Consider the following 12,878-nt stretch of genomic DNA (forward strand, 5'->3'; position numbering starts at 1 on the left):
CAGTATATCACCCCAGCCGACTCACAGGTGAAGTGTCACCTCACCTGGAAGGACTGTCTGGGGCCCTGAATGGTGGTAAGGGAGGAAGTGTAAGGGCATGTGTAGCACTTGTTCTGCTTACAAGGATAAGTGCCAGGAGGGATGGAGGGGACGAATGGACAAGGGAGTCGTGTAGGGAGCGATCCCTGCGGAAAGCCGGGGGGGGGGGGGAGATGTGCTTAGTGGTGGGATCCCGTTGGAGGTGGCGGAAGTTATGGAGAATAATATGTTGGACCCGGAGGCTGGTGGGGTGGTAGGTGAGGACCAGGGGAAGCCTATTCCTTGTGGGGTGGCGGGAGGATGGAGTGAGAGCAGATGTGCGTGAAATGGGGGAGATGCGTTTGAGAGCAGAGTTGATGGGGGAGGAAGGGAAGCCCCTTTCTTTAAAAAAGGAGGACAACTCCCTCATCCTGGAATGAAAAACCTCATACTGAGAGCAGATGCAGCGGAGATGGAGGAATTGCGAGAAGGGGATGGCATTTTTGCAAGAGACAGGGTGAGAAGAGGAATAGTCCAGATAGCTGTGAGAGTCAGTAGGGTTATAGTAGACATCAGTGGATAAGCTGTCTCCAGAGATAAAGACAGAAAGATCTAGAGAGGGGAGGGAGGTGTCGAAAATGGACACCTTTCGCCATGACGCGGAACTGTTCTTCCGTCGTCTCCATCTCCGAGCCTACTTCTTCGGCAAGGACTCTTCCACCCCCATCGATGACCCCTTCTCCTGTCTTCAACCCTCCTCCTCTTCATGGACACCCCGCTCTGGTCTTCTGCCTGCTCTGGATCTCTTTAGTGCTTTACCTGGTCCATTTCTGACACCTCCCTGCCCTTTCTAGATCTAAAGGCAAGATGACACAATCATGGCTAACAAGGGAAGTCAAAGCCAACATAAAAGCCAAAGAGAGAGCATATAATAGAGCAAACACTAGTGGAAAGTTAGAGGATTGGGAAGCTTTTAAATACCAACAGAAGGCAACTAAAAGAGTAACTAAAAAGATAAAGATGGAATTTGAAAGTAAGCTAGCCAATAATATTAAAGAGGATACCAAAACTTTCTTCAGATATATAAAGTGTAAAAGAGAGGTGAGAGTGGATATCGGACCACTAGAAAATGATGCTGAAGTGGTAGTAATGGGGGGAAAGAAATGGCAGATGAACTGAATAAGTATTTTGCATTAGTCTTCATTGTGGAAGACACTAGAAGTATGGTGGAAGTTCCAGGTGTCAGGGGTCATGATGTGTGTGAAGTTACCATCACTAGAGAGAAGGTTCTTAGGAAACTGAAAGGTCTGAAGATAGATAAGTCACCTGGACCAGATGGTATACATCTAAGGTCCTGAAAGATTTGGCTGATGAAATTGTGGTGGCATTAGTAATGATCTTTCAAAGATCACTAGATTCTGGAATGGTTCCAGAAAACTGGAAAATTGCAGATGTCACTCCACTCTTCTAGAAGGGAGAAAGGCATAAAAAAGGAAACTACAGGCCAATTAGTCTGACCTCAGTGATTGGGAAGATGTTCGAGTCGATTGTTAAGGATGTGATTTTGGAGTACTTGAAGCACGTGATAAAATAGGCTGTAGTCAGCATGGTTTCCTCAAGGGAAAATCTTGCCTGACAAATCCGCTGGAATTCTTTGAAGAACTACCAAGGAGGATAGACAAAGGAGAATCAGTTGATGTTATATACTTGGATTTTCAGAAGGCCTTTGACAAGGTGCCACACATGAGGCTGCATAACAAGCTACAAACCTATGGTATTACAGGAAAGATTCTAGCATGGATAAAGCAATGGCTGGTTGGCAGGAGGCAAAGAGTGGAATAAAGGGAGCCTTTTCTGGCTGGCTGCCGGTGACTAGTGGTGTTCCACAGGGGTCTGTGTTGGGCCCGATTCTTTTTGCATTATATGTCAATAATTTGCATGATGGAATTGATGGCTTTGTTGCAAAGTTTGCAGATGATACCAATTTAGGTGGAGCAGCAGGTAATTTTGAGGGAGTAGAGAGACTACAGAAGGACTTAGACAGATTGGGAGAATGGGCAAGGAGGTGGTAGATGAAGTTCAGTGGATGTGTGGTCATGCACTTTGGTAGAAGAAATAAAAATGTAGACTATTTTCTAAATGGAATGAAAATTCAAAAATCTGAGGTGCAGATGAACTTCGAAGTTATTATGCAGGATTCCTTAAAGGTTAATTTGCAGGTTGAGGTGGTGGTGAGGAAGGCATGTGCAATGTTAGCATTCATTTCAAGAGGACTAGAATATAAGAGCAAGGATGTAATATCAAGACTTTATAAAGTACTGGCGAGGCCTCAGTTGAAGTATTGTGTGCACTTTTGGGCACGTGGCCAAGTGGTTAAGGTGTTCGTCTAGTCATCTGAAGGTCACTAGTTCGAGCCTCAGCTGTGGCAGCATGTTTGTGTCCTTGAGCAAGGCACTTAACCACACATTGCTCTCGTGTCCGTGCGAGGAATGGCGCCCCACACAGACTTCCAATCTGCACCTTATAAGGCATGAAAATGCCCAATGCAGGGCTCTCAAGGTCTGAGTCAACGTTCCCTTCCCCTTTGGGCCTGTTATCTTACAAAGGATATGCCGTTCCTTTTGGTTTATTGGATGCATGGAGAGGGGGAGTTTGCTACATGGGCAACAGCTTGCTGTCCATATTGTACTGCCCAGGCTTGTGTATCTAGACAGCTAGGATGCAGTATCCATGGTCAGCTATAGCCGACGGAGGCCTTATTTGGTTGCATTCACTACCTTCCAGTCTCTGTCACTTCTTTCTGCTCCTCCCCACCCGTGCTCCATCTGCCCACTTCCTTCTCACATATCACCCACCAGCCAGTCTCTAAACTCTTCCCCCCTCACCAGCCTCTATCTGCCTATCATCCCTGGTTCCACCTATCACCCACCAGTCTCTGCTATGCACCTCCCTCTCTCTTCTTTATGACAAGCTAACATCTCTCTACATGCTTTGTTCATGATGCAGGGACCCATCCTAAATGTCAACCGTCCTTTTGCCACCACCGATGTTGCTTGACCTGTTGTGTTCATCCAGCAGTAATGTTTTTGTTTTGCTCCAGATTTCAGCATTAGCAGTCTCGTGTGTTTCTGAGATAGTAAGTTAAACTGCAGGTCAATTCTGTCAGCTGTTCCAAATAATAAACTGCTTCTGCAGAAACAAAATTAGAGAACGCCAACAATAAAGGAATTTTATTTTATTGATTGGAAATTCGTCCTATCAGAATACAATGGAACAAATATCTGAAGGAGATTTTACCCCATCGATATGTGACTAGGCTGTGACTGTCAATGATGTCAGTGACATTCCCACTGATAGGAAAGGGTGCTCCAGGGAATCCCCATCTTCATTCCCGCCAAATAGTAGCATAATGAGCAAAAATAAAAACGCAGGAGGAATTTATTTTATTTTACACAGCGCAGAACGGGCCCAACAAGCCATGCACTGACCAGCAAACCATCTATTTAACCTGAGCCTAATCACAGGACAATTTACAATGACCAATTACCCTACTAACCGGTACGTCTTTGGAATGTGGGAGGAAACCAGAGCACCTGGAGGAAACCCACGCGTACACAGGGAGGATGTATAAACTCCTTACAGACAGCGCTGGAATTGAACTCTAAACTCCAGAATGCCCTGAGCTGTAATAACATCGCATTAACTGCTACACGACCGTGGCGCCCTAATTCAATGGATCAGGCACGCTGGAAGAAAACAAAAATAGACGTTTTGAGTCGACACTTTCATCAGGACTGGGAGTGTAAAGGGGAGAAGACTAGTACAGGAGAGGGTGAGACAGCAGCTGCCAAGCGATAAGTGAATCCTGGTGGAGAGGGATTGGAAAAACACAAGAGATTCTGCAGATCCTGAGCCACACACACACACACCCCCAGTGATTGATGCCTCACCCCTCCTCTTCACTCTTTATACTATCATTCCTCTCCACTCTCAGTGCTGATGCAGCAGCCTGAAATATCGACTGTCCCTTTGCCTCCGCAGACACTGCCTGATCCACTGAGTTCCTCCAGCAGCTTGCCTTTCTAGCCACCCCCTCATCAGATTTCAGCATCTGCAGTATCTGGTGTTAGATGGTTGCCTAATTAGTTGGTTGCATTAAGGAGCACATAGGGATGGGGAACAGGGCCTTGGACATTTAAAGGGAATGTGGGGAAACGTCATCCAGCAAGCTAGATTCCAAATCATTCAAGTATTTCAGGTGGTGGATTATTGAAGTTCCTCCCAGTCACTGCAAATACTGCTGACCAGAGTCAGCCACTAGATGGCACTAAAGGCAAGCTCTACCATCCCATTCACTAGCTCTATAACAGGCATCACGTTTCTCCTTTCTTCTGGTACAGTGGTCAAAAACTTAGCAGGTGGATTTTCCTGGAATACATAGTTCAAAACACCATAAATGATCCAGGTGCTGCCTTCTTCTGAGGTCTATATTCAAGCACATTTCACAAACCAATAACTTCCACCTCCTCGCACCTGATGATCTTGACTGTTCCCAGTTCCATCCCTTGTTCAGACTGTTTCTGAGTGAAAGGTTTTGAAAGTCTGATTGGCTTCAATACTCTAAATTACAGGCTAGAAGATGGTAAAGATATTATAAGAGGAGTAGCAAAACCCAACCAGCTCATCAGATGTTTGAAATACATAGCAGGTCTTCATGAGGAATGTTCCAGGTGTCCAATCCTGCATTACAACTGCAAACAAAGAAAAAAAAACTTGTGCTAGCACCAATCACACTGGACAAACACGAGCTGATCAGGAAGATTCAGCAAAACACTGAAGGGCAACTTGCGGCTGCTCTAGTTGAATTTATGAGGTCAGAGGAATACAAGTATCAATTGATGGTTCTTATGTGGTCTTTTCTGCAGACATATGGTAGGGTTGTACAAGAACAGTTAACGTGAAAGGAAGCATGTGACTTTGTGATCTAACTGCAATCTATTTATGGAAATCTGTAACTCTCTTCCCTAAATGTTGGGGCAAATGAAAACTTTCAGGATAGAAGCCAAGACATTTCCCCTCACGAAAGGTTCTCAATGCATGAGAATTGGCGGGGGTGTGGGTAAGTGGGACCATGGTGATGCAGGCTTGGCAAACTGGCCGACACCAGTTTCAGTGAGGAGTGGATGAGAAGGTGGGGATGTACAGTGACTGCAGAAAGACCAAGTGACAGCAGCCAAAGATGGCATTAACGCACATACAAACACAGGAATCCAAATTGTCTACAGAACAGATGGCAGACTTTTCAATCTTGCCCTTCTCAAATCCAAAAGAAGACATCCACAAGTTCCCTCATCGAGTTCCAATACACAGATGACAACAGTGTTGCAGCTCTTTCAGAAAACCACCTACAACAGATTCTGACTGCCTTCAACTGTACATACACAAAACTTGGACTTACCATCAATTCCAAGAAGACTCAGATCATCTATCAACCATCACCAATTGAGACAAATCGGATAGAACCATCATTTCAACTTGGCAAAACAACCCTGGAAAACGTGAACCACTTTCCGTATCTTGGAAGTCACCTCTCCTCCATTGTTGACCTTAATGATGAGATCCAACATCATCTTAAATGCGCTGGAACAGTTTTTGGACGTCTCCGAACAAGAGTCTTTCATGATCATGACATTTGAACAGACACCAAAATGTTAGTGTACAAAGCAGTGGTAATCCCAACGCTCCTGTATGCATCAGAAACCTGGACAACATACCGAGGACATCTGAAAGCACTTGAAAAGTTCTATCAACGCTGTCTTTGAAACATCTTAAATATCGGCTCGAAAGATAGAAGAACCAATGTCAGTGTGCTAAATGAAGCAAAAACAAGAAGCATTGAAGCATTGGTCATCAAGAACCAACTAAGATGGAGCGGTCATGTTGTTCGGATGAAAGACGAACGTCTGCCGAAACAAATCTTCTACTCCCAGCTTAAAGAAGGCAAACGTAAAAGAGGTGAACAACAGAAGAGATTCAAAGACGTCTTAAAAGCCAACATGAAGAAATGTAACATCGACATCAACAATTGGGAAACCAATGCCAAGGACAGGAAACTCTGGCAAGCCATCATCCAAAAAGGAACAGCAACTTTCGAAGCCAACAGATGTGCAGAATTAGAAGAAAAGGGAAAGAGGCAGCAACAACCAAAGCCTGATCTGCCATCTGGAACTACCTGTCCTGAATGCAGAAGAACTTTCAAAGCCAAGATTGGACTTATAAGCCACTTGAGAGCCCATAAGTAGATCAACAGAATGAAGACCATCATCCTCGACCTTGAGGGATAGCCACAACGACGGTGATTGAAGAGCAAAGTCACTAACTGGATGAATTAACAACTCCTGTCAGATTGTGACAAATAGCTGAAGATCTGGTGGTGCTGAGGTCATATTGACTGAATATCTATTAAGGCTGCTAAGGAAGTTTTTACCCTATCGGTATGGAGTTAGATTTCCATAACAACGATCATGGTTGTGGGGCTTGGAAGTGAGTGGGACAGGCTGGAACAAGGGAAGCAGACTCTGATGATCTCAAGATGACAGGAGGTACAGTGAAAAAGTATCAAACACTCAAGGTAACAAGAACACAATGAAGGGTTTCAGCTGCAGAAATACTGAGGGAGGAAAGGATACTGTAGCTGGTGCCCTTGCAGATTGGAGATGTGGTCAGAAGCTCAGTTTACATGTCTGTAACCTGACAATTTTAAAAATGGAAGTGGAGAAATTTGGGAAATGACATTGAGGAAGAGATGAGTCATGCAAACCATAATATTTGTGCATGAGCACAGTCTGAGAAGAACTACGATTAATTTGGGCATATCTTGTACTTTGTGTTTTTCTGCATATTATTCTGCATGTAACTTTATTATAGCCCAGAAAATCATAGGGACCACACATTACAAAGCAATACACACAAAATATTGGAGGAAATCAGCAGGTCATGAAGCAGCAGTCGATGTTTTGGGCCGAGACCCTTCCTCAGGATTGACGATGGAGGGGGAAGATGCCAGAATAAAAAGGTGGGGGAGGGGAAGGAGGATAGCTGTAAGGTGATGGGTGAAGACAGGTAGGTGGGAAAGGTCAAGGGTTGGAGGAGAAAGAATCTGATAGGAGAGGAGAGTGGGCAACAGGAGAAGGGGGAGGAGGGGTAGAGAAGTAAAAGGCAGGTGAGAAGATGTAAAGATCAGAGTGGGGAATGGAGGAAGGTGGGGGGGAATCTTGTTCCTGGAAGGAGGAATTGATACTTGTGCCATCAGGTTGGAGGGTACCCAGATGAAATTCCACTCTAAGGGGGCCTCATCTTGGCACAAGAGGAGCCCATGGATTGACGCGTCAGAACAGGAATGGGAATTAAAATATTTGGCCACCAGGAAGTCACGCTTGTGGTGGATGGTGCTCGACGAAGCGGTCCCCCAATTTATGCAGAGGAGGCTGCATCCAGAGCACCGGACACAATAAACAACCCCTGCAGATTCACAGGTGAAGTGTTGCCTCGCCTGGAAGGACTGTTTGGGTCCCTGGATGGAGGTGAGGGAGGTGGTGTATGGGCAGTTGTAGCACTTGTTCCACTTGCAGGGATAAGTACCTGGAGGGAGATTAGTGGGGAGGGATGAATGGACAAGGGAATTGCCGGGGGGTGCGCAGGGGAGGTAAAGATATGTTTAGTGGTAGGATCCCTTTGGAGAAGGCAGAGTTGTGGAGGATAATGTGCTGGACCTGAAGGCTGTTGGGATGGTAGGTAAGGACAAGAGGGACTCTATCAATATTACGACGGCAGAACAATGGGGTATGGAAAATGGAGGGAACGTGGGCAGCAGAAGTCCTCTTTCCCTGTCCATGATTTTTCTGCAGTTCTTTAACATGACTGGCTGTACTATCCTCTGAAATGCTTTTCCTCCATCACTCAGACACTCTTCTGCTTCTACTTTTCTTGCTGATTAAATACCTATCCTATCGTAACAGCTGAATCACCAACTGGAACCCTCTTACAACCCATGCACCAACATCTGAGGATCTTTCTCTCACTCCTCAGGCAATCAACACCACCATGAAAATGGTGTCCGGTAGTAATGACTTTGATTTGGAATGTTTGGTCACCCTGCTATAGGAAAGAAGCCATTAAGTTGGAAAAAGCACTGAGGACATTTATGAGCATTTTATCCAAACTTGAGGGACTGAATTATGGAGAGAGACTGAGTAAACAGGGATTTTATTCCCTGGATTATTGGAGGTGGTGAGTTGATTTTGTAGAAGTGTAGACAATCATGAGAGTATTGATAGAGTAAATGAACAGTCTTTCTCCCAGGAATGGGGAATCAGATCTAGAGGACACAGGATTAGGTTGAAAGATGAGAGATTTAATTACAACCTTTTTACCCATATATGGAATGAGCTCCCCAAACACCAAATCCAGATGGAAATACCAAGTAATGAGGAAGGTTCAAGTTTTATTCTTGTACTCAGAATTGACTCAATAATTGTGAGTATCTGCAGTTTTCCTCAGTTGCTCAGTTTATTCATAAAAAAACAATCCCAGTTTTTTTCCATGGTCTCTTTTGCTATGTGAAAATGATTAAATCAGATCAAAACAAAGATGAATAATTTGAATATTACCTCGCTGAAGAACAGATCTGGTAAAATGAACAAACATTGAATATACAACTCTTATGCACTGTCCATTTAAAATTCTTGATCATTCTTTATTTCTGAACTCATTATGAACATTGTATCCAATCCCCTATGAAAATATCTACAGGAAGAGGCTTTTAAAATCAATAACATTGTAATATCTTTGTATGGCAGAATCTTACCAAAGATTACTTCCTTTTAAGTTAAATCATTACAAAAATTTCAGAAGATGATTCATAAATTATACATTGCAATTTCTTTATACACTACATTGGTCCTTAATTGTTATTCCATGTTTTTGTAATGGCTGAACTGGATTTATTTTGTTCATAATAGATTGATAGTTATTATGGTCTATGTATGTGCAAAAAAAAGGTAGTGATAATTTTTGAAAGTTCAAATTGTATTAGTTTGTTTTATGTACCAAGTAAACAAAATCATTTGCTTCAGTAGAATAAAAGTCCTACAAAGTACACTGTGCCCAGCTAACATCTTGAAGAGGACATTAATACAGTATTTAAGACTTCAGGTGGGATACTTCCATCCCATAACATGTTTGTTAATCAGCAGTTGAATGATTTGAAACTACCCGCATTCATTTCCGGCTCCTTGCCACTGAAAATACTTCTCTAAAAATACAAAAACTTGAGAATGCAAAAGCCCTTCTTTTACCTTTTTTTTGGTAGTATTGCAGGCAGCACATATCTCCATGCAACTATTTTGTTTCCTGGTCATTTAGTATCATTTTCAAATATCTTCATATAGTCACACTGTTTCAATTCACAGGCAGTTTATTCAAAATGCAAGCAGGTAAGGGAATGTGGTATTTTCTATTCCTGGTGCAGAGAGTGAAAGGTGGAACAAGCACAGCTTCTGATCTGGACTCCCACCGTTCAGAAACAGTCGTCAGTTTACATATGAAACAGCAGTAATAGGAGGTGGGGGTGGGGGAGGGGTAAACCATCATGATCGTACTCAGTAATCATAGGAAGTCCAACAAAGTATTTGTGCAACTGACTGTGAACCCTTCCAGTGCATAAAGTGAGTATGTTTAAGTGCACACAACACCCTCACCCTGACTTCACACCACATTATTAAAAATGAATTGAGAATGTAGGCAATAGGTTATACCTATTATATTCAAGTAAAAAAGAATGCTCATGCATTTTTCTTTAAGAAAATGCATATACAAAACTTTCAGTGCCACACTGATGACAATATACCCCGTTTAAATAGATGTATATGCTCAAGCAGAAAGTAAAATTATCAAGTATACCCCAGGTCATGCCTCAGGTTCACGATCCTTCCCTTGTCCTCATGCATTGTGAAACTTGCTGCTCGTTTCTAGTCACCACCAGTAATCTTACTGCAGAGGCATGATATACTGCCTCAGCGTGCGGTTGAGGATCCTATATTCAAGGCACTCTAAAGTTGGTGGATAGGAATGGAGTTCGAACTTGTTGGCAAACAATGCATCTTTTTCATTCAGCCACTTCAAATCGCCAGGTCCATAGATACAAATCTGTCTGACATAATGACCTGCAAGACACAAAATGGTTTCACATGTCACTCAGTCTGAAATTCACAACCATGTTAATCTTATTCAATTCAGGTAAAAGAGAAGAGAATGAGAATGCAGTTTAATTATTAATAACACCTATTTTATAAAGATTATTGTATCCTTGGTCTCAAACAACAAGCTTGTATGAAAGCCAAAGTAGCATAATAATACATAACAATACATCTGTTGACAAAACCATTGATATGAAAAGTTCAGTAACTCAGCCTGCTCCTCCAGCAGCATTTTGTATTTCCAATCCTGTGGTGTAACAATAATGGACCTAAGAAACTTAGATTAGAGGAAAATTCTGAACAACAGAAGAAGGTATAGGAAATATGCTGGGTATCACAGCAAATTTAATTAACATACTTGCTTCTTTCTAAGTATGCTGAATGGAAACTGCCCCCAAATAAAGCAATACACTTAACCACTCTATGTGAATGCCAGATCAGAGCTGAAAGCTATTCTCTTGATGTGATCATTTCAATGGGGCAGTTTTGTCAACAGGTATTAAACTAGGATATTGGCTCAAAAGCTACAAGCAAGACATATATGCCAAACCACTTCAAGGCAATTAAACATAGAAATCAAGAGTTGCAATATGGCAGTGGAAAATAAAACAAGGTCATCTCCACAAAATCTTCCATTTTCAGTGTAAGGATAGACAAATGTCAGTGCCTTCTCCCAGACTAACATCCTCAGTATCACCACCTTAGATACTAAAACACACTCAGTTCCAAGCTCTGCTATAGGAAGTGTAGGACAGAGAAGATTCAAGGGTATATTCAACACTTCCTTTAAGAATGTTGCTTCTCTTTCTACAGGTGCTGGCGGATCTCCAGCTTTTTAAAAAAAATTTAAGCTAAAGCTGTTGGTCTCCCCTCTCACCGTGGCCTGAGTGATACCTCTCTCTCCCTTGTTAGTAAGAGAGAGAGAGCCTGTGGGATGTCAAAGTGTTGGGATGAACAGTGTTTTTTTAGTGGACTCTAGGTCATGGTCTCTTTGAAGGCTTTGCTGTTGCTTAAATGACAAATGGTGGGGGGGGGCTGATGCTTTTGCTGAAGCAGGTGGGGGGGAGGTTGATGTTTTGCTGCTGCTCATTCATGGGGGGAGAAGGATTTGGGATTCTAATGTCTGTCATTCATTCTTTGGGGTTTTTTCTTTTGATTTTGTGGATGTCTGTGAAGAGTAAGAATTTCAGGTTGTATAATGTATACATTCTCTGATATTAAATGGAACTATTGCAGTTTCTAGTATCTGAAGCACTTTTTGTCCCCCTGAATAGCATCTCTGTTTAGGTTTGAGCAAATCATCAGATGCACTGAATGGCAATGATCCTAGCCCTTGGTCTGTATAAACACAAAGCAAACATGACACAAAGTAAGTCATTACAAAAGCACCGCATCAGTCCTTTATGGTTTACTTATTTAAAGAAAAAGTTAAATGTTCTGATTCACTGCCTCTTTTCTCTCTCTTCCCAGCCTTTTCCTCCAAGAGAGCCACAACCTTGTTGTAGGCTTTGGATGCTTGCGTGCCTCAATGACCCGGAGAGCTACGTTAGCTGGAGTCAGGGCGTTATGCTTTGGCTCTTGGTTGGGTCACCCATGCCAAACAGGTCAAAGGGTAGAGGACAAACTAAGCGAGGTCTACCGGTCCTCCAGGTTCAGGGGTTCAACTCAGGGCCATCAACCCTGACTTAGTCAAACAAAATTGTTCCAGAAACAGCAACAAGGAATCCTTCTACATCTGAGTGCAATGGTATTCCTGAGTCTCCACCCGGAACTTGCTTGAATGATAGTAGTGAAATCCGAGAGAAGGCTACTGACATGATGAAGGAAGCCCTGAACACTGCCAGAGATGCAGGACCTGTATTACTACCCTAAACACAAACGGCATAAGGGCAACAGGTAAGTCCCAGCCTTGTCCTCATCCTGCATCCAAAATACGCACATATTACAAAGATTTGATGAATAACTGCAAGATTAAATAATGAAGGATTTCATTTTTTGGTGATTAAGGATACAAGAACTAGTCAAGTCAAGTCAAGTCACTTTTTATTGTCATTTTGACTATAACTGCTGGTACAGTACACAGTAAAAACGAGACAATGTTTTTCAGGACCATGGTGCTGCATGAAACAATACAATAACTACACTGAACTATGTAAAACAACACAAAAACTACACTAGACTACAGACCTACCCAGGACTGCATAAAGTGCACAAAACAGTGCAGGCATTACAATAAATAATAAACAAGACAATAGGCACAGTAGAGGGCAGTAGGTTGGTGTCAGTCCAGGCTCTGGGTATTGAAGAGTCTGATGGCTCGGGGGAAGAAACTGTTACATAGTCCGGTCGTGAGAGCCCAAATGCTTCGGTGCCTTTTTCCAGATGGCAGGAGGGAGAAGAGTTTGTATGAGGGGTGCATGAGATCCATAATGCTGTTTGCTTTACGGATGCAGTGTATGATGTAAACGTCTGTAATGGCGGGAAGAGAGACCCCGATGATCTTCTCAGCTGACCTCACTATCCGCTGCAGGGTCTTGCGATCTGAGATGGTGCAATTTCCGAACCAGGCAGTGATGCAGCTGCTCAGGATGCTCTCAATACAAC

General features: G+C 43.0%; 1 protein-coding gene across 2 annotated transcripts in view; it reads right to left on the bottom strand.

Moving 5' to 3' along the window:
- Positions 1 to 8,577: 8,577 nt before the first annotated feature.
- LOC134358036 (N-acetyllactosaminide beta-1,6-N-acetylglucosaminyl-transferase-like) overlaps positions 8,578 to 12,878 on the bottom strand; it is an 80,865-nt gene continuing 76,564 nt past the window's right edge. For both annotated transcript variants that reach the window (XM_063069914.1, XM_063069912.1), the window contains one exon: positions 8,578 to 10,241. In XM_063069914.1, coding sequence (XP_062925984.1) covers positions 10,066 to 10,241 — 176 coding nt within the window. In that variant the 3' untranslated portion in view covers positions 8,578 to 10,065. The remainder of the gene's footprint in view (positions 10,242 to 12,878) is intronic.

Source organism: Mobula hypostoma, chromosome 17 (assembly GCF_963921235.1).
Source record: "Mobula hypostoma chromosome 17, sMobHyp1.1, whole genome shotgun sequence".
Taxonomy (NCBI): domain Eukaryota; kingdom Metazoa; phylum Chordata; class Chondrichthyes; order Myliobatiformes; family Myliobatidae; genus Mobula; species Mobula hypostoma.